The sequence below is a fragment of the Piliocolobus tephrosceles genome, chromosome 13 (genome assembly GCF_002776525.5).
Source record: "Piliocolobus tephrosceles isolate RC106 chromosome 13, ASM277652v3, whole genome shotgun sequence".
NCBI lineage: Eukaryota > Metazoa > Chordata > Mammalia > Primates > Cercopithecidae > Piliocolobus > Piliocolobus tephrosceles.
This window is the reverse complement of record NC_045446.1, coordinates 54,729,568-54,752,633: the sequence shown is the minus strand read 5'-3', so window position 1 is coordinate 54,752,633 and position 23,066 is coordinate 54,729,568. Positions and strand designations below refer to the sequence as shown.

General features: G+C 39.5%; 1 protein-coding gene across 2 annotated transcripts in view; it reads right to left on the bottom strand.

Moving 5' to 3' along the window:
* The window catches only part of SBF2 (SET binding factor 2), a 546,407-nt gene that overhangs the window by 254,955 nt on the left and 268,386 nt on the right, over positions 1-23,066 (bottom strand). For both annotated transcript variants that reach the window (XM_026454017.1, XM_026454018.1), the window contains one exon: positions 456-588. In XM_026454017.1, coding sequence (XP_026309802.1) covers positions 456-588 — 133 coding nt within the window. The remainder of the gene's footprint in view (positions 1-455; positions 589-23,066) is intronic.

Below are 23,066 nucleotides of genomic sequence, written 5' to 3'. Positions count from 1 at the left end.
TTTCTACCCACTTTTTTTTCTTCTCTACTGTATTATTTTCGAGCAAATCCCAGATGTCACATTGTTTACCCATAAATACTTCAGTGGGTATCTAAGAAAGATAAGAGCTTTTTATTACTAGAATCTCTACCATTATAACTTCTAAAAATTAATAATTCTTTAATATCAAATAGCACTGACTAGACATTTATGCCAAATGTGTTAAAAGACAATTAAAAGTTGCTGACAATACTATTCAAATTAAATATTTTTACACTATTCAACATTCAGTAATGGACAACTTGGAAAGTCTCAAATTCTAGACTAGATTTTATCAGAACTATGACTCATGTAACAGCATAACTTTGTGAAATACCCCATGTGGTTCAAAACCATTGTGCCATAACATTATGACTTATCGACAATAAGTGATATGTAGTTTAGGAATAAATAAAATTAACAAATGAAAACCTCACCTATATTTAAGAGGAAACATTAAAGATTCCAGGGCTCTACAAGCATCGCTAAGTCTCTGGAAACTTGCAGAATGGAAGAGAACCTTATTTTCTGTGAGGACTGCACAAAAGAGGCTGAGGACATTTTGAATTCCTGAAAACATAAGAGCAAGGACTTACCAAAGGCATTTAATTTTATATGTGTTGTCAACAATCATAGACAGTATACACGGAAAGAAAAAGCCAGTAATTTTGGACTCTGAAGGAAAATACTTGGTTAAACTGTAAATTCCATGTAATCTATGAGTATTTGTTTTCCCAAATTTTCAGTTTTGCCTTTATTCTTCAAATCAGGTAATACTCATTAAACATATAAGTTGTTTGGAAATACACTATTACCTTCTTTTCAATTTCATCTCTAAGGCCTGTATTTAGGTTCCTGTTTTAGAATGCTAGCATTGTTCTAAAAACTAACCCCTGCAGAATCTATTTGTCTGGCGTTACTAATACCACACCAGCTTTGTTGTTGTTGCAATTTGCCTACTATATCTTTTCCCATCTTTTAATTTCAACCTTTCTCTACTTCTTGTAAACAGCATACACAAATGCTCTGCAATTTAATGATGGGGTTACGTCCTAATAAACCCATTGTAAAGTTGAAAAATCTTAAATTGAACATAAATCAGAGACTGTCTGTAACTGAAATATTTTAGTCTGACAATCTTTGTCTTTTAACTAGTTCACTTAATCCATCTATACTTATTGTAATTATTGAGATATACACTAATATATAGAGATATATGTGGTATCTTATTTTATGCTTTTTATTCTATCTTCTCTTTTATCTTTCTTTTCGATTTCTCCTGTCTCTTCTTTCATCCCCTCTGTTAGCATGGTATTTATAAACTCTTTTTCTATTTTTCTAGTGGCAACTCCAGAAAATACAGCATACATACTTATGACATTGAAGTTAAATGAATACATAATTTCTTATTTTCTCCTGTTTATTACTGAACCAAATTATCTTTCTTTATATCACTTCAACTTTAATCATACAGATGCAGTAAAGCAAGAGTCCCCATTTGTTTTCTCAAGGTAAAATACTATATTTTCCCTTTATCATAGCTTATTTCTTCATGTGACATGCAAATTTCCTTAGTCTATTATTAATTGCTATTCCCTCTTATCATTTCCAACTTATCCCATGTGATACATCAGAATCTTTAGTTCAGATTTTAATCTTCGTTCATTTTGATTAATGTAATAGTTTCATAAGTGATTTTCCTAATCCAGTCCTTATTCCCTTCAAATCTACCCTCCAGATAGTTTCTAGAATAAAGGGAAAAAACTAAATAATGATTAAAGAAATCTAAATACATTTTCAAGTGGTTTTAAAAATTCATATTAAATCCACAAGAATAAATGCTACAAATTTTACAAAAAATATTCTTGTGGATTTCACATGAATTTTAAAAACCCACTAAGGTTTTGGTACACTTGAACAACAGTGGAAATGAATGAGCTAGCACTATATGTATCATCATGACTAACTCTCCCAAGTATAATACTGAGTGAGGGTAGTAAGGCGCGTAATGATTATATAGTTGTGAAAATAAAATAAATCTCAGGATCCCCAAACCACCAAGCCAAAGGGAAGTCAAGCTAGAAACTGCACCAGGAAAATCTACCTCCTATTTTATTCTTAAATAAGATAGCTACAAAGATTAAAAAAAAAAAAAATGCTGGACGCAGTGGCTCACACCTGTAATCCCAGCACTTTGGGAGGCCGAGGCAGGTGGATCACTTGAGGTAAGGAGTTCAAGACCTGCCTGGCCAACATGGTGAAACCTTGTCTCTACTAAAAATATAAAAATTAGTGTGGTAGCAGAAGCCTGTAACCTCAGCTACTCGGGAGGCTGGGGCAGGAGAATCGCTTGAATCCGGGAGGCGGAGGTTGCAGTTAGCCGAGGTTGTGCCATTGCTCTCCAGCCTGGGCAACAGAGCAAGACTCCATCTGAAAAAAAAAAAAAAAAAAAGCTACATACGTCCCATACCTCCCTCACAATTTGCCCAAAAGGAAAAGTCATCCCTGTACTCCTATGAGACAAATGTGTATCTGATTGCTTCCTCTGCCCTATTATTTCACTAAGCCAGACTAAGGCTTAAGTGACTATTCCTCTATCTGCCACTAACATGTAAATTGTGTATTCAGTAAAAGGCTAATCAGAGACTCAAAAGAATGCAACCTTTTGTCTCTTATATACCTATGACCTGGAAGCCCCCTCCCCTGCTTTGAGTTGTCCCGCCTTTCCAGACCGAACCAATGCACATCTTATGCATATTGATTGATGTCTCATTTTAAAGCAGGTAACTAGCCAGACATGAGCAGGGAAGGAGAGGACCCCCTCACTCCCATGCCACCACCAAGAATGTCAGGCAACCATCAGGTGATGGTCAGGTGATTATTAAACTGTCTCTCTAAAATAATAATTGGTCATAGCTGATGCCAGGGAAAGGCAGTCTTCCCCAATAGACAGAAACATCTGAAACTGGTGATCAGCAGCTTCCTGATAAAATCTCAGGAGTTGGCGAGTGGGCTCATGCCTGTGCACTAAGAGGCAAAATGGCAGAGTTTAACTGGTATATGACCCTCTAGGAACATTTGGACTGGTAAAGGAAGAATGCCTCCAGTGAGCATGCATACAACTCCAGTAAACACATGGCACATGTGACCCCTACCAAATGCTGACAGGCCTTTGTGCATGTGGAGTGCCCACCCCAAGGGAAGAATCCAAGGAGGAGAGATGCAAGACCCCGAACACATGACAATATATAAAATCCCGAGTCAAAGCTCTAACAGTGCACTTAATCTCTCAAGTCGTCTGCTTGGCCCTCTTCCAAGTGTACTTTACTTCCCTTCATTCCTGCTCTAATGCTTTTAAATAAACTTTCACTCCTGCTCTAAAACTTGCCTTGGTCTCTCACTCTGCCTTATGCTCCTTGGTTGAATTCTTTCTTCTGAGGAAGCAAGAATTGAGGTTGCTGCAGACCTGTATGGATTTGTTGCTGGTAACATACTTTGGTGCTGTGGCTTGGATACATTCCCTAATGTTAACATACTTTGGTGCCACGTGACTCCAATATGTTTCCGCAGTGGTAAGACATCTCTATGCCTCACCTTCTTTGGCTGGAGGTGTTTAACGCTTGTACACAGTTTTGTTTGCTCTTTTCATTCTCCTGCTTACTAACCAACCCCCAGAACAATTCTTCTCAGCCACAGTGGCTCTGTTCCCCAAGCTCATCTCTCAGCTCCTGCTGATGGGTAGCTCACAGGGGTAGGAAGGACCTTGGAGTCCTTCCCAGGTAAGATCCTTGACCTGAGACACAAAGGCTTTCCTAGACAAGAGGCTCATGAGAGTGGTAAGGCTAAAGCCTAAAACTGTGCAATGTCTGGGGTTTCCTCTGCTTTTTCAACTAACATTGGCTCTTTCCCAAAAACCCACACCACCTATTCTCCTGTTTCTTGTGTATATTCTGAAATGGCCTTGTATACCCTCTGGACCATCCACCTCGAGGCAAGTTAGCCTCTTTTGCTTTCACTTTGCATGCCATGTAACTGTTATTGGTACACCCTCAGCTCTTGCAGAATTTGCGCAGCAGCAAAAACATGGGCTCCCTTGTGGATATCTCGAGACTTATACTAGTTTTTACCCTACCAGCTCAGATGACCTCTAATCCTTCCTCTGTCTGTTGGCACACTGCTAGGACAGACACTAATTGGATCCCCAGTCAGCTCCTTATGACTTACCATATGCTTTTCGTTCCTGTTACGGTCCAGGGCTGAGTTTTCCGGTGGCTTCTGAAGTAGTTTCCTGCTCGCATAGGGCCTCATTCTAGCCCTTTAAGGACCCCATCTACCTGTTTTTTTTGAGTTAGCACCACTTCGGGAGGAGGGGAAATTCTTCCTTTGCCATTTGTGAATTCTTACATCAAGCCCTAAGTCCTCCAGAGGTAACATAACACTTTATGTTAAGAAGACAAATAAACGTTGCCCTCTCAAATCCAAGGGATGCTGTTTTTGGAAGCCCAAGAAAAGTTTCCATGATTATTCCTCTGGCATCTTCCCACTTCCTCCTGGAGCTTCCATTTCTCTAATCACTTCCATGCCCTTCTCAATATTCATCAAGATCTTCAAGGTTATATTTGAAGGGAGGGAAGTTCAGCCCCCTTGCAGCAGTTAGCTGAAAAACAGGTTTCTTGCCTAGTTAGAGAACAAGGGAAATGGGAATCTGAGAAAAGGGATAATCATTTTGTTGCTAGAATGCTCCAAGTGAGAGTCACTGTAAGGTCATGGAAGCAAGAATATAGGATGGCCCAAGGCCGCCGGCACAAGAGACCCATAGGACAGAGACGGAGGCTGGTCCCAAGTTAACAGATTATCATTAGAACAGAGATGAAGGCAAGGTTAGGGGTACATAATAAGACCAGTTCATTCCGGAACCCCATGGATGAACAGGAGAGGGCTCTCTGTTCACTCTGGTATCTCTTCTGTGCAAAGAGGGTACTGAAGTTAAGGGTACATGGTAAGATCAGCTCATTCCAGAACCCTAAGGACAAATCGGGAGCATCCTATTCAGGATAATAGGAAGAGAAGATGCTTTTTTTCTTTTTTTCTCATCTATTCTCTCTTCACAGATGGGTAATTCCATCTTCATACCACGGGACACAACCCTCACATGCATTCTCAAGAACTGGAAAAAGTTTGACTCCAAAACCCTATAAAGGAAAAGGCTAATGTTTATCTGTAACACAGCCTGAGATGAATACAACTGTGCTCCAAGACCAGGAATCTTGGACAGAAAACCAAAATATTAACATAATCTATCAACTAGATTTACTTTACCACCAGCAGGGAATATGGATAGAAATCCCCTATGTACAGGCCTTCATAGCCCTGTGAAACAACCCTGACCTTTGCTGGGCTTGTAAAATGGATCTAGTGATGATAGCTGCCATAGTCAGACAGCCCCCTCTGGTTGGTTCGGGACACTCCTTATTGGGTATACCCTGGTTTCAAGCCCCAGAAGAGCAAAAGATGACAGCTCAAACCCCACTGCCCCTTCTACCTCATTATATTCTAGTCTTCCAGGCCCGGAGCCCCTCCATATCCAGGGCTATCATCTGGATACCACCCTCTTAGGTCACGCCCCCTTCAAGAGGCCAGTAGCCCCAGTGTACCCACTAGAGCCCAGACTCCATTCACTATGTAAGGCCTGAGCCAAATTACAGTAGAACTAGGGGAGTTTATGGAGGACCCTGACAAATACATCAAAGGGTTCTGTAAACTGGGATTAACATTTGAACTCACTTGGAGGGATTTCTCAGTCATACCAGGGCAAATTGTGTCTAAGGGAGAAAGTGATTCCATTATGGAGGTGGCCCAACAATTTGCAAATCCAATGCATATGACTGACCCTGGTGGCTACCCTGTAGGAGTCATCACAGTTCCCCAGGTTGACTCCAATTGGGATTACAATATCCAGGGAGGTATATGGGGAAGGAACCACGTGTTCCTCTGTCTGGTAGAAGGGATAAAAGCTAGCAGAACAAAGGCTGTGAACTATAATACATTGGCCTTAACAGATCAAGGTCGTCTTGAAAACCCCATCACTTTCCTAGAGAGGCTACAAGAGGCCCTAGTGAAACATACTAACCTAGACCCAGAGACATCAGAAGGGCAACTGGTCCTACAGGACCATTTCCTAACTCAGGCAACCCCAGATATTCAGAGCAAACTCCAAAAACTACCATTGGACCCCAATACCCCTATGCCCGACATTCTCAAAACAGTTGCCTTGGTCTTTTACAACAAGGACCAGGAGGAAGAAGAAAGGGCTCAGGAAAAGGAGAGGCAAATGGAAAAGTGGCAGCTCCAACTATTGGCTGTCTTAGAAGTCCACCAGCTCCCTCCAATTTGCCTTAGGAATATCTTCCCAAATAATCGCCATTGGTGTAAGAAGCCAGGCCACTGGAAGGCCAACTGCATCAATGGGACAGATGGGAAAAAGCCTTGCATGGCTTGCCCCCCTCCACCACAAACCTGGCAACTGGGAATAGGACTGCCCTGAGGGCTGGAGGGCTCCTGGGAGAGAATCCCTGGCCTTGAGCTGAAGTGGCCTACAATCCAGCTGGCTCCGAGATCAAACATCACTATTGAAGGGACAGAGCCAAGGAATGCTTTGGATGTGGCAGGTAGGACTATAAGTTTTCTTTTGGATACTGGAGCAGCCTACTCAATGCTTACGTCTTTTCCTGGGCAATTATCCTCCAAATCCTGCCAGATAATGGGGATAAATGCAGTGCCCATAACCAGGAGGTTTACTCCTCCTTTGTGCTGCCTATCTGGGGGAACTGTCTTTTCTCACTTGTTTTTAGTGATGCTAGAATGTCCCATACCGCTTTTGGGAAGAAATATTTTATTTAGTCTAGGGGCTCAGTTAACTTTTCCTCCAGGGCAGACATCCCTTTTCCAACTGCAATCTTATGCCTCAAGGAAACCACACACAAGAACGAACTGCCCATGGACTGTCACATTAATCCTGAGGTCTGGATATGTTCCTACTGTCATATATAACATTTAAAAATGTTAAAACTGCAAAACAGCTAAAATTATTGCTTTCTATATATTTTTATTATTCTTTAAGTTCTAGGATACATGTGCAGAATGTGCAGGTTTGCCAAATAGGTATACGTATGCCATGGTGGTTTGCTGCACCCATCAAACTGTCATCTACATTAGGTATTTCTCGTAATGCTATCCCTCCCCTATCCCCTGACAGGCCCAGGTGTGTGATGTTCCCCTCTCTGTGTCCATGTGCTTTCATTGTTCAACCCCACTTAAGAGTGAGAACATGCGGTGTTTGGTTATCTGTTCCTGTGTTAGTTTGCTGAGAATGATGGTTTCCAGCTTCATCCATGTCCCTGCAAAGGACATGAACTCAACCTTTTTTATGGCTGTATAGTATTCCATGGTGTATATGTGCCACATTTCTTTATCCAGTCTATCACTGATGGGCATTTGGATTGGTTCCAAGTCTTTGCTGTTGTGAACAGTGCTGCAATAAACATATGTGTGCATGTGTCTTTACAGTAGAATATAGTAGATTTATAATTCTTTGGCTATACACCCAGTAATGGGATTGCTGGGTCAAATGGTATTTCCAGTTCTAGATACTTGAGGAATTGCCACACTGTCTTCCACAATGGTTGAACTAATTTACACTCCCACCAAGAGTGTAAAAGAATTCCTATTTTTCCACACCCTCTCTAGCATCTGTTGTTTCCTTTTTAATGACTGCCATTATAGCTGGCATGAGATGATATCTCACTGTGGTTTCGATTTACATTTCTCTAGTGACCAGTGATGAAGAGCTTTTATTCATGTTTCTTGGATGCATAAATGTTTTCTTTTAACAAGTGTCTGTTCATATCCTTCACCCACTTTTTGATGAAGTTGTTTTTTTCTTGTAAATTTGTTTGAGTTCTTTGTAAATTCTCAATATTAGCCCTTTGCTAGATGGATAGATTGGAAAAATTTTCTCCCATTCTGTAGGTTGCCTGTCACTCTGCTGAGAGTTTCTTTTGCAGTGCAGAAGCTCTTCAGTTTAATTAGATCCCATTTGTCTATTTCAGCTTTTGTTGCCATTGCTTTCAGTGTTTTAGACATGAAGTCTTTGCCTATGCCTATGTCCTGAATGGTATTGCCTAGATTTTCTTCTAGAGTTTTCAATAATTTTAAGTCTTACATTTAACTCTTTAATGTATCTTGAGTTAATTTTTGTATAAGGTGTAAGAAAGGGGTCCAGTTTCAGTTTTCTGCATATGGCTAGCCAGTTTTCCCAACACCATTTATTAAATAGGGAATCCCTTCCCCATTGCTTTTGTCAGGTTTGTCAAAAATCAGATGGTTGTAGATGTATGGTGTTATTTCTGAGGTCCCTGTTCTGTCCCATTGCTCTATGTATCTGTTTTGCTACCAGTACCATGCTGTTTTGGTTACTGTAGCCTTGTAGTATAGTTTGAAGTCAGGCAGCATGATGCCTCCAGTTTTGTTCTTTTTGCTTGGGATTGCCTTAGCTATACGGGTTCTTTTTTGGTGCCATATGAAATTTAAAGTAGTTTTTTCTAATTTTGTGAAAAAAGTCAATGGTAGCTTGATGGGGATAGCATTGAATCTATAAATTACTTTGGCCAGTATGGTCATTTTCATGATATTGATTCTTCCTATCCATGAACATGGAATGTTTTTCTATTTGTTTGTGTCCTCTCATGTCCTTGAGCAGTGGTTTGTAGTTCTCCTTGAAGAGGTCCTTTACATCCCTTGTAAGTTGTATTCCTAGGTATTTTATTCTCTTTTTAACAATTGTGAATGGAAGTTCACTCATGATTTGGCTGTTTGTGTATTACTGGTGTATGGGAATGCTTGTGATTTCTTTATGCTTTTTTAAAAACTAAGAGAATAAAAAAATACACATATAGTCTATTTACCCACAGATTTGCCATTTCTAGTGTTGTTTGTTCATGCGAAATCAAGTTATTAACTGGTCTCTTTTTCCTGCAGTCTTAAGGATTTCCTTTGATTTTGTGGAGACATAGTCTCACTCAATCACCCAGGCTGGAGTGTAGTGGTGTGATCTTGGCTCACTGCAACCTCTGCCTCCCAGTTTAAAAGACCCTTCCAGCTTAGCCTCTCAAGTAGCTGGGACCATAGCTGTATGCCATCACATCTGGATAATTTTTGTATTTCTTTGTAAACATGGGGTTTCACCATGTTGGTTGTGAACTCCTGGGATCAAGCAATCCACCCACCTCAGCCTCCCAAAGTGTTAGGATTACAGGTGTAAGCCACCACACCTGGCCTTCCTTTTGTATTTCTTATAGAGCAGGTCTACTAGCAATAAATCTGTTTTTGTTTACTTGAAGATGTCTTCATTTTATCTTTGTTTCTGAAAGATAGTTTTGCCAGTGACAGAATTCTTGTCTCACATTTTTCTTTCAGTGCTTTTAATACGTCACATCAATGCCTTCTGTCTCCCGTTCTTTCTGTTGAGAGACCCACTGTAATAATATTACAGTCCTTTTGATTCATATTGATGAATTATTTTATCTTGCTATTCTCAAGAGTTTGCTTTCACCAGTTTCACAATCATGCTGTGTCTACATGGGGATTTTTTTACTGTTAACCTGGGTTTCATTGTGTTTCTTGGGTCTACAGGTTAATGAATTCAACAAATTTTGGAAAGTTTTTGAGCATTATTTCTTCAAATACACTTTTTTAATCACCCCCATATCCATCCAGTGGAGATGCTCTGTACCTAAAAGGTAGTATTGTTTCAAAGGTCTCTGATAATCTGTTATTTCATTTCAATCTTTTTCTCTATGTTCTTTATACTGGATCATTTCTCTTGGTCTTTCACCAAATTTTATTTTTATTTCTGACATCTCAAATGTGCTGTTAAGCTCAGCTAGAGAATTTCTGTTCCAGTTATTTATTTCGAGAAAGGGTCTTACTCTGTTGCTCAGGCTGGAGTGCAGTGGCATAATCACAGCTCACTGCAGCCCCAGCCTTCTGAGCTCAAGCGATCCTCCTACCTCAGCATCCTGTATAGCTGGGACTAAGGGGTGCACCACCACACCCAACTAATTTTTTACTTTGTAGACATGAGTTCTCATTATGTTTCTCAGGCTGGTCCTGAACTTCTGGTCTTAAGAGAGCCTCCTGCCTCAGCCTCCCAAAGTACTGGGATTACAGGTATGAGCCACAATGCCTGGCCTGTTTCAGTTATCATACCGTTCAATCTATAGTATCTATTTGCTCTTTTTCAGTTTTTACTTCACTACTGAAATTGCCTAGGTGTTGAGCCACTCTCATTATATTTTGTCTTAATTCTTTCAATATGGCTACCATTAATTCTTTTAGCATATTTTATAATAGCTGATTTAAAGTCCTTATCTGCTAAATCCAGTATGTGTGTTCACTCAAAGTCAGTTAATACTATTTTTTTTTTCCCGAGTATGGGTTACACTTTACTGTTTCTTTGAATGCCTCTTGCTTTTTGGTAAAAATTGAACATTATAAATAATATACTGCATTAAATTTGAATTATTTTTTCCTGAAAGCTTTTTTTTTGAGTGGGGGAGGGTAGTCACTGCTTTAAGCTGCAAAATGTGCTTGTGATGTTAGGCTGCTGATGTCTCATTTAAAAATTTTTATTGTTTAGCTTGGCTTCCTAGGGGTTATCCCTGCGTTTGCATGGTCCACTTGGTCAGTCCATAATTTGGGCAGAGGTTGTGCTCAAATACCTTGAACCAGTAAAGCTTCTATGTACTGCTGACCAATTTTGCACGGGTTGAAGCGCATTCAGTTTATCCAGATTTTAAGTATGCTTTCAGTTCCAGCTGAGTTTTATTGGGTCTTTCTGCACATTTGCATAGTTTCCCAGGCAGTCAGGGATGTATACAGACACTGTCTAGTCCTTCTAAGACTTTCTCCTCTCCACAGTTTTTCTGTTAAATTTCTGGCTGATGTGTCACTAGCCTCAACTATGACTGTAATTCAGACAGACAGCTGATGTTTTCCTCCTTTCATCTTCTACTGGGTTCAATACTTATATTGATAATGATGCCATGGGTTTTAGCCCTCTACCCCAAATAAATTCCACTCCATCTGGCAGCAAAGCTGGTTTGCTACCCAGCTCTACTCTGCCACTACCACTCTCACTGGCAGAGATGGGATGAAGGGGAGAGGGGGCAACCACCAGATAAGAATGCTGCAGACTCCTGCTGTTTTTACACAAAGTTCTAGCATGAATAAATGTTTCTAAATTTGTCGTTTGCTTTTGGCCAATTTCCAGAGCCCTGAAATAGTTGTATTCAACAATTTTGTCTAGTTTTATACTGGTTCTTTGGGGGAAAGGATTTGCTAAACTCTTGTACTGTCTTTGGTGATGTCAATTTTGTTCTCCCAAATTTTGTCCAATTTCTCCAATGAATACTTAATATTTTTCCTGCAACTAAAAAGCAATCTGTAGCAAGGCACTTTAAGACCATGTAAATATCTCATCTCTCATCAAAATGCCTGGCTAGATTGAGCATCTATTGATAATTTCTGCCTGAATAGATCTTTACTATAATGATTATAGAATTATTTTCCAAATCCAGCACTCACTCTGTATTTACCAGTCAGCACTTGGCATTCTACATAGCAAAGTCCTCCCTTTTTCTATACTTACTTGCTCATTCATTCATTCATTCATTAGCAGTGTGGACTCATGAATACCTATTTTTTCCTAACAGTCTATAAGTCATTACTATCCTTAATTATTCTGGTGCTAAACATGTCCTAGATTTATGCAGCAGGAATCCTTTAACTTAGTTCCTGCGTCCTTGAGACAGAGCTCTTTTCTTTTTCCAGGCTCATATTGTACCTACCCTGTCCTAGCCCCAATCCAGCCATTTCTCCTAAGAGTCCTGGTTCCCTTTGGTGAGAAATGGTATCAAAGACCAAAATTTTAGGTGTTAGGGCATGTGTAAGATCATTTTTACTGGGGTGACTTAGCTTCTAGGCCACTTTTGCCTATAGAAGGAGCTAGGAAATATATGCATGTACATATATACATACACATACATACATGAGACTATATACATGCATATATATTTGAGAAATTCTGAGTCTATGCCATTACTTTCAATTCCATTCCATCCCCACAGGGTATCCCTCACTATCCCAATTCATATTTGTATGTTCCTTCTTCCACTGAGAATCCTGGGTCCTAATAACATCAACATACTTATTCATTTGCTAAATCCTATATTACACATAAAAGAACTTCAGAATTGTTTCAGCCATTTCAACTAAAAAAAAAAAAAAAGAAAATGGAGTTCACTATTTGTTTGCAATTCTGTTCCCAAAACTGTCCAAAGTTGAGTTTGTACAGTCAAATACTCATAATACTAAAGTAACTTAGTTTTCCCTCTTCAGTGTGGTTACATTATTTGAATGACAGTGGAGTTTGTTTGCATATACTTTTACTTTTAAGATAATATTTTCTTTCTTTTCCTTTCTTCTCATCCTAATTTTTTTATATAAGACACAAATACGCTGCCGCAAGTCAAAATAATACAGGAAGACACATTTAGAGAAATGTCATTCCCTCCCTCAATTAATACTACCATACCAGGCCAGGCGCAGTGGCTCATGCCTGTAATCCCAGCACTTTGGGAGGCTGAGGTAGGTAGATCACTTGAGCCCAGGAGTTCAAGACCAGCCTGGGTAACACAGTGAAATCCCATCTTTACTAAAAAATACAAAAATTATCCAGGCACGGTGGTGCGTGTCTGTTGTCTTGGCTACTTGGGTCGGGGCTGACATAGGAGGACTGCCTGAGCCTGGGAGGTCGAGGCTACGGTGAGCTGAGTTTGCATCACTGCACTCCAGCCTGGGCAACAGAGCAAGACACACTGACTCAAAAATAATAATACTGTATCAATGCCAGTTCCTGATATCCATAATGTACTATGATTATGTAAGATATTGTTGTAGGAAGGTGGGTAATGCATATATACAGACTCCAGATGAATTTAGTTATTTCTTGTGAGTCAAACTATTCAAAATAAAGAGTGATACTTTTTAAAGTCTGTGCATGTATTAGTTTTTTATGGCTGCTGTAACAAATTACCACAAATTTGGTGGCTTAAAACAAGACAAATTTATTATTTCACTGTTGTGGAAGTCCTGTGATCAAATTTTCCAGCTTCTGTTGACTTTTCACATTTTTTGTCTTGTGGTTTCCTTCCATCTTCAAAGTTGACAATGGCCAGTCATACTGTATTACTCTGAAGGTGAATCTTTTGCCACCCTATTTCATCTTTTAATGACTCTTGAGATTATCCTGGGTCCACCTGGGGTGGGAGCTTCCTAAAGGGACTGACCCTTGAAGTAGATTTTGACAGAGAAGCATTAGTTAAGGAGAAAAGAAAAGCATAGCATTCAAAGCTGACAAAAGAGTGAGGAAGCAAACGGCATTAACAGACCTACAAGTAACTTGGCCAAAGACAAATTTATGAAGAATCTGTATGTCATGCCAAGTCTAGTCTTTTTAATGAAGACTCTGGGAAAAAACTTATCCCTCTTTCTTTTTTTGAGACGGAGTCTCACTTTGTCACCAGGCTGGAGTGCAGGGGCATGATCTTGGCTCACTGCAACCTCCGCCTCCCGGGTTCAGCAATTCTCCTGCCTCAGGTGCCCCCCCCCACCACTCCAGCTAATTTTTGTATTTTTAGTAGACATGGGGACCCACCTTGTTGTACAGGCTTGTCTTGAACTCCTGATCTCGGGCGATCGACCCGCCTTGGCCTCCCAAAGTGCTGGGATTATAGGCATGAGCCACCATGCCAGGCCCCCACTTTGCTCTTATCTGAACTCTCTGCCCTACCCCACAAAAATTCACAAGTAGTTCATCAGAAAATAAAATTCATAATCAGTATAATTTAGTATCAGATAAATTGTGAACAAGGGAGGCATGCAGTTGTAAGGAACTTTACCTTACTCATACTAGTAAAAACAATCAGTTGATGTTGTCAAGGGAGGCAATACTATACTATATTTACTGAGAGGACGTATGTCTCATAATGTAGAAATGAGATAGGAGCAATATTCTAGTGCTTAAAGGGTAAGTTTTTCATTATCCAGAAAATTAATAGTATAATACAAAACAATTTACCCAAGCCTAATTGAAGTACCACTTATATTCTTTATTCTTAAATGTCACACGTTTTCTGAAGTTTTACATAATAATAATAATAATAATAATTACTATTATTATTTTTTGAGATGGAGTCTCACTCTGTTGCCCAGTCTGGAGTGCAGTGGCACGATCTTGGCTCACTGCAAGCTCTGCCCCCCAGGTTCACACCATTCTCCTGCCTCAGCCTCCAGAGCAGCTGGGACTACAGGCGCCCGCTAATCGTGCCCAGCTGATTTTTTGTATTTTTAGTAGAGACGGGGTTTCACCATGTTAGCCAGGATGGTCTCGATCTCCTGACCTCGTGATCTGCCTGCCTCGGCCTCCCAAAGTGCTGGGATTACAGGTGTGAGCCACTGCGCCCAGCAAGTTTTACATAATTAATAATCTCAAGTATTTTAAATTAATGATTTTTATTCCTATGTAGCAGTGTTTGTTGCTGTGTTCAGTTACATAGCTATTGAGAAATCCAGTTTCTTTGAATTTTCTAAGTCAAAATCAGTTTTCTATATAACTTGGAATTGTCTCCTCTTCTGTAGCCCAACATCCATTCAAAGCTGCACAATAACACAGGAGAAGAAAATATGAAAAGCAGACATTCCAGTGATAATTACTAGTGATTTCACTACAATGGTACATATACATCCTGTTGATTATTCAAAGAGTAAAACATTCTGAAAGATGGCTTCCTGATCTCAATTTTCTTGAGAGGTTAGAGTTCTAACATTCATTGCACCACATGTTAACAAATGTATCTGTTTCTTTTTTGGGGAAAGAAAAAAAAAACTTTCTCCAGACTCCTCCATTCTTTTAATAATAATGATATGTTACACAATAGAAGATTATGTGTCAGCTTTCAAATGGGTAAACGGTGGAACAGAAGACCATGTTTCAAGATAGAATATAGTTCAAAAAGTCCTGCACGTTTTAAAATTTAATTTAATTGTATTTGTTTTGAGACAGAGTCTCGCTCTGTCACCCAGGCTGCAGTGCAGTGGCGTGATCACGGCTCACTGCAAGCTCTGCCTCCCGGGTTCGGGTTCATGCCATTTTCCTGCCTCAGCCTCCCGAGTAGCTGGGACTACAGGTGCCCGCCACCACGCCCGGTTAATTTTTTTGTATTTTTAGTAGAGATGGGGTTTCACTGTGTTAGCCAGGATGGTCTTGATCTCCTGACCTCGTGATCCACCCGCCTCGGCCTCCCAAAGTGCTGGGATTACAGGCATGAGCCACTGTGCCCGGCCTGCACAATTTATTATAGTTCTTTCTGGTCAATCCACAATGGGGAAAACAGTATAGTACTGGTCACAGCTTAATGTAAATCATGAAAAAGGAGATTTCTCATTCACTGAACCAACATTTATTGTGTACTATACTCCAGGCACTAGAATATAGCAGTGAATGAAGACAATATCCCTAACTTCATGGATTAACTAAAACTTTATATAAAGTTTCAAATTTATTACTGAGAGGTAATGTTTACTACCTGTTACAAATTTAGCATTATTTCCACATATGGTAGATATGGCAAATATTCTAAGTAAAAAAGTAAAAAATGTGGTCAACTGGGCATCTGAAAGGAGGTGTAGTTTAGTCCTTATGAACACAGGCTTACCCTCCTGACTATGACATGAATTAAATATATTTTACACACACAAATAGAGCTTAGCAATGCGGTAGACTAAATATAAGAAGTCAATTACCAAAAACATATGACTAAAAATAATTCTAATACGTAAAAGGCCAAAACTGTGTAAAAAGGTACAGCATATTTTTTTCCTTCTTGAACATTCTAATTGTTTTTCTAGCTCTAAGGTAATAACATCAGATTTTTCCAACCTCCAATGACCCAAATTCCTAGACTATGGCTGTTCTGATTGACTTGGTTTTTAATCTACTTTCAATTTTAAATTTAAGAATTAGGAAGCAAAAGGAGCCTTGTGAGTAGAGCAGCAAGCAGTGGGGAAGAAGAATAGAGAATAACTGGAGAATTATGCAAGTAACAAATAGGAGGGAATTGTACTGGCAGAAAACAACTCTTTTAATTCAAACTTCCTCTTTTCTTTTCCCCTTTCTTCCCTTCTGCCAGTATTACATTATTACTGAACTACTGAGATATATTAGCAATCATAAAATTCTAGGGATGGATATATAGAAATATGAGGCAGGCCGGGCGCGGTGGCTCAAGCCTGTAATCCCAGCACTTTGGGAGGCCGAGACAGGTGGATCAGGAGGTCAGGAGATCGAGACCATCCTGGCTAACAAGGTGAAACCCCATCTCTACTAAAAAATACAAAAAACTAGCCAGGCCAGGTGGCGGGCGCCTGTAGTCCCAGCTACTCGGGAGGCTGAGGCAGGAGAATGGTGTAAACCCGGGAGGCGGAGCTTGCAGTGAGCTGAGATCCAGCCACTGCACTCCAGCCAGGGCGACAGAGGAAGACTCTTATCTCAAAAAAAAAAAAAAAAAAAATAGAAAAGAAAAGAAATATGAGGCAGGCTCTTAGGAGCTCACAGTTCAGTGAAGATGAAAGACTGGTAAATAAATGGTTAAAACATAAAAGAATAGAGCGGCCGGGCGCAGTGGCTCAAGCCTGTAATCCCAGCACTTTGGGAGGCCGAGACGGGCGGATCACGAGGTCAGGAGATCGAGACCATCCTGGCTAACACGGTGAAACCCCCTCTCTACTAAAAAATACAAAAAACTAGCCGGACCAGGTGGCAAGTGCCTGTAGTCCCAGCTTCTCGGGAGACTGAGGCAGGAGAATGGCGTAAACCCAGCAGGCGGAGCTTGCAGTGAGCTGAGATCCGGCCACTGCACTCCAGCCTGGGCAACAGAGCGAGACTCCGTCTCAAAAAAAAAAAAAAAAAAAAAAAAAAAGAATAGAGTTATGTATCAAATGTTACAGAGCACAGGAAAAAAAAGGTACTTCATCCTGCCACCATTTGGAAGCTATATACTTAAATGCTGGAGTAGCCATATTTTATAAAAATATTAAAGACTAAAATGTTGAAAGAGCAACCAGAAATTTTAGACAAGAGAACTTTGTGACAAGGAAGAACGATACCTAATGACTCTCTTGCCTTAGAGCATTTACATTCTTTATAAATAATTCAATACAAAGATAGAGCTATTTAATATTAGCACCTAAGTGCCATAAAAGGACAATGGGCAGGACAGTTTTGAACCAGGATCTTTCTGAACTTTCCTCAGATTATATCATGTAGCAACTACATACTTTCTTCACATGTGATTTGAGCAAGCATAGTACACCAGTTCACAAGGACTCAATCGGTCAATGATTGTCAGTCTTTGCTATTTTTACAATGGTTTCTTTTTCTTTTTCTTTTTTTTTTGAGATGGAGTCTGGCTCTGTCGCCCAGACTGGAGTGCAGTGGCCAGATCTCAGCTCACTGCAAGCTCCGCCTCCCGGGTTTACACCATTCTCCTGCCTCAGCCTTCTGAGTAGCTGGGACTACAGGCGCCCGCCACCTCGCCCGGCTAGTTTTTTGTATTTTTAGTAGAGATGGGGTTTCACCATGTTAGCCAGGATGGTCTCGATCTGCTGACCTCATGATCCGCCCGTCTCGGCCTCCCAAAGCGCTGGGATTACAGGCTTGAGCCACCGCGCCCGGCCTACAATGGTTTCTTTACAGAACTAGCATAAATATTTAATATTTAATTTTGAAATTAAAGCAATCAGTTTCTTAATAACATTTTGACTACTTCCTACAATCTTGTGATCAGGCTTCACCGAACATCTTACTATTCCATGAAGGCCTTTCGTAACTTCCTATACTGCTAAACATGCTTTTCCTTCTAGAATGCCCTTCTTCCACTTTTCTACCAAGTAAGAGTTTGTTCTTGGTATCTCTATTATTGCACTAATTATATTGGACTGTAGTTTTAAAACAATACCTGTTTTACCATTAGGCTAAAAGTGTATCTGGGATAAGGGCTGTGATTTGTTCATCTTTATATCCCCAGTGACTAATTCAGGAGCTGGCACATAAAAATGGCTTTGTAAACATTTGGTGAAAAAAACACATTTCTACCATCATATAAGCAGGAGGGCATTATGGGAACTTTATTATAGACTCCCATGCCATTTGTTAGAAGAAATTACATTAGAACTGTATTCGTTAGAGATCCTTAGGCCTCTAAAAGTAAGCACATGGTATACGTGGTAAGCAGTTTCTTCAGAAAAGTGCTCCAGAATGGACTAGCAAGGAGATTTAATTTGCTTCAAATCCCAAAGAACATAGCTGACATTCAACTGTCAAAAAATAAGTAATCATAGATAGAGTAAAATAGGGCACAAGATGCCATTATTAGTAATAGTTTAAACTCTTGTGTACTCAAATTTGCAACCTATCTTTTTATGATTGGAGAGGAAATGTATTTTCTTTAAAATTTTTTTTAACCCTGATAAGTTTGTTGTTGGGACAGACCCTCATGAAAAAAGACAGATTAATGAGAAACATAAGCAAGCTTCCTTCAAAGTCAAACATTGAAAAAAAAAGACTACTTCATTTTTTCCCCTTATAAGTGAGAATAAGACTAAAACAAGTAATAATGCTATATGAATAAGCTGAGAAAACTAAGTGAAGACAGAACCATGATCTGAGGCCCTAGATGTTGATCATTTAAGTAAAAAGGACAAAAATCATCCTACAATTGATGCATGAATTGGGTGGTTCAGCAATTTACCAATCAGTATTTTCTTTTTAAAGAAAACATTTTTACAATCCTAAGCTTCATTTTTACCCCTGGCATCTTTTCATCTTGAAGTTTTGGGAACGTAAGTTATTTTTAAGGTTCCTACAAATGTTCCTATTGTTATAGTAGGTATTCAGGCAGACATAAGCAGAGCAGGAGAACCTCCTTCCTCTGGCCAATCCCAACCAGCAATGTCAGGCGACCATCAGGTGATGGTCGCTCAAGTTGTTAAACTGTCTCTCTAAAATAGTAATTGGTCACAGTGGTGCCAGGGAAGGGCAGTTTCCCAATAGATAGAAATACCTGAAACTGGTGATCAGCAGCTTCCTGATAAGAGCTCAGGAGTTGGGTGAGTGGGCTAACGCAGGTGCAGTAAGAGGCAAAATGGCAGTTTAACTGCTATATGACCTTCCTCTAGGAACACTGGATTAGTAAAGAAAAAAATGCCTCAAGTGAGCATGTGTACAACTCCAGTAAACACACTGCACGTGAAGCCCCTCCCAGGTGCTAGCAGGCCACTGTGTATGCAGATAGCCCACTCAAGGGAAGAATCAGGAGAAATGCAACCACCCAGAAGCATGCCAACCTATAAAATCCCAAGTCAAAAAGTCAAACCGTGCACTTGCTCTCTCAAGTTGCCCGCTTGGCCCAATTCCAAGTGTACTTTACTTCCTTTTGTTCTAGCTCAAAAGCTTTTTAATAAACTTTCACTCCTGCTCTAAAACTTGCCTCGGTCTTTCACTCTGCCTTAGGCCCCTTGGCTGAATTCTTTCTTCTAAGGAGGCGAGAATTTTTGCTGCAGACCCCTAGGGGTTCACTGCCAGTAACGTTATCACTTCAAAAATAATCACATAGTGTTACAGATAGAAGTTTTTCCAGGGAAAGACAAAAGTGAGACTACCAAATGTTTTCCATTAAAACATTTTAAAACTGAAACAACTTTCTGAATAGCAAAGAATGGCTACAGTCAACTTTTTTTTTTTTTTTTTGAGACGGAGTCTCGCTCTGTCGCCCAGGCTGGAGTGCAGTGGCCGGATCTCAGCTCACTGCAAGCTCCGCCTCCCGGGTTCACACCATTCTCCTGCCTCAGCCTCCCGGGTAGCTGGGACTACAGGCGCCCACCACCTCGCCCAGCTAGTTTTTTGTATTTTTTAGTAGAGATGGGGTTTCACCATGTTAGCCAGGATGGTCTCGATCTCCTGACCGCGTGACCCACCCGTCTCGGCCTCCGAAAGTACTGGGATTCCAGCCTTGAGCCACCGCGCCCGGCCCCTGGCTACAGTCAACATTTTAATAACTTTTAGGTACAATAGCAAGGAATGACTACAGTCAACACTTTAATAACTTTTATGTACAAAGTAAGAATAATATTTGTAAGATAAACTGAACAAAAACTTTAAGAACTTAAAAAAAATCTATATTTAATATCAGAGATCATCAATAGAGACATATTGACCCATTAATAGCTAATAAAAAACTGGCCAAAGTTAAACATGGACAAGTAAAAAGAAAGCATGCATAGAAAAAGGTACAAACACAAATGATACAAGATTAATGTGGTTTAACTATGGAAACAAAGAGTTGATAGTTGATGGCCCAGGATCATTTTAGTCAGTTTTCAAAAATGTCCGTTAAAGAGTATACTGTGCACTGTGAAAACTGGGGGATACATATTCTAAAACTAGTACATGTGCTAGTAAAATCCAACTTACAAGTGAACAGACATGACAAAACATGTCAAGAGCATTTTACAAGATTGTTTGGGGCAGGGAAGGACACCCAAGATTAAACGGGTATGGATTAGATTAAAACATCACAGGGTCTATAAAAACCAGTTCCTATGAATACAAACTTATTAACATTAAAAATCCCAGCATTGTTAGTACACTTAAAACACTAATCCTCAGGTAAACAAAAATAGTTCACATAGGCTGCCAAAAAAAAAAAAAAAAAAAAACCCAAATAAACAAAAAAGACAGTAAACAAGAGATGAAAGCAATTAACAGGAAATTGTAGGGAGTGAAGCTTGGAACTGCAGAGTCCATATAATTATTTCAGAAAAACACAAAGACCTTTTAAACTGTGAAAAACAAATTCATTATGATAACAATTCTTAGAGAGAAGAACAAAGGAAATGCTATCATTACATTTAGACCTTTCACAGGAAAACTAGTCAAGGCTACAAAAGGATCTTATAGTCTTATCTGCTTCCTGTCTGTGCTTTGTAAAATCTGCTACCACCACTACCCCCCAACCCAGCTCGAGAACTCTGATAATGGCCTAATATTGGCCTTTGACAAAGTCCAAACAAAATGGTGATAACAGAATGCCTTTACATAGAATTATCGCCACCATATGCTTTGGAAACAACAACTCTGCACACTGCACTGCATCTTTCTTTCTGCTTTCCTTCCTTATCTTTTCCCTATTCTTTCCCAGAAAAAAGTGAATGTACAACATTCAAGCAAAAGATAATGAAGCTGAAAATACTAGAGAGTAAAATAACAAAATGTGATCTTCAAATGACCAATTATTATGTATTCCAGCACACTTCATCAGTACACAGAAAAATCTTCTACAGTATGATTATGACTTCCGCATAGCTAGTGCATTCTTTTATTTATTCAATAAACACTGATGCCTTTTGCACCTGAGGCATTATGCCAGATATAGAGTACAGAATAATAAGACATGTAAGTTTTAGGAAAAACTTCTTATAAACAAACAGGGGATAAAAACATAGGAGAGAATTTCTGTAACATCCCTGAAGATATACCGGAACCAATATACATCAGCCCTGGACTGCCTACCTGTAAGCAGACTTTTTGTTATGTGAGAAGGATAAAATCTGTATTTTGCTTAAATATATATATTTTTAAGGCTTTTAAAAAATATTAGGTATGCACATAAAGGACATAAATAATTTTACAAGTTTAAAAAATCTTTTTATTATAAAACACAGATATAGAAAACCATGCAAATCAAATGTATGGCTTAATACATTATCTTAAAAATACCACCCATATCAAGAAAGAGAACTTTGCCAGCAACTGTAAAAGCCTCTGGAAGCCCCTTTTATGTGCCCCCCCAATCATAATCTCCTTTCTACTGCCAAGAGTAACCATGCTTTTATTTAATATTATCCACTTTCCTGATTTTTTCTATAGGCAGTTTTTATCACTCAAAAGTACATCTGTAGACACTATAGTTTAGTCTCACTCTATTAAAAAGTTGGGTGTCTTTTAAATTTCTTTCAATCTCGAGGTTGAGGAACCTCTAGATTGTTAAAGAATCTGGGACATTTGACTAAGAGAGTTCCCAACAGCCTGGATTTTGGCAATTACATTCTCTTGGTGCAGTTTAATATGTTCCTCTATTTTCTACATTTTCTGTGATCAGACTCAGGTTTAATCCCTCTGGCAAAACAATAAGTAGTGTTTGGTAAGGGTAGACACATAATACTTGCTTGTTTTTCTTTTTGTGGTAACAGCTGTTGATACTTAGATCTTGGTTCACTGAGGATTGCAATATGATATTCTATTTCTATCATTTCTTTTATGTTTATTAATTAGAAGACTTTCTAAAACAGATAATTGCCCTCAACTACTATTGGTTATCACGATTTTTTCTTTACTGATAAGTTTTTAAGATAAATTGTTCTTTATCATATTCTGAGGTAGGTATTTTATTTTATTTTATTTTATTTTATTTTATTTTATTTTATTTTATTTTATATTTTATTTTATTTTATTTTATTTTATTTTGAGACAGAGTCTCCCTCTGTCGCCTAGGCTGGAGTGCAGTGGCAAGATCCCAGCTCACTGCAAGCTCCACCTCCCGGGTTCACGCCATTCTCCTGCCTCAGCCTCCCGAGTAGCTGGGACTACAGGCGCCTGCCACCTCGCCCGGCTAATTTTTTGTATTTTTTAGTAGAGAGGGGGGTTTCACTGTGTTAGCCAGGATGGTCTCGATCTCCTGACCTCGTGATCCGCCCGTCTCGGCCTCCCAAAGTGCTGGGATTACAGGCTTGAGCCACCACGCCCGGCCCGACAATTCCTTTTTAATATTATGAATTCATGGATCTTAAAATATTTGCTGGGTTTCAACCAACTG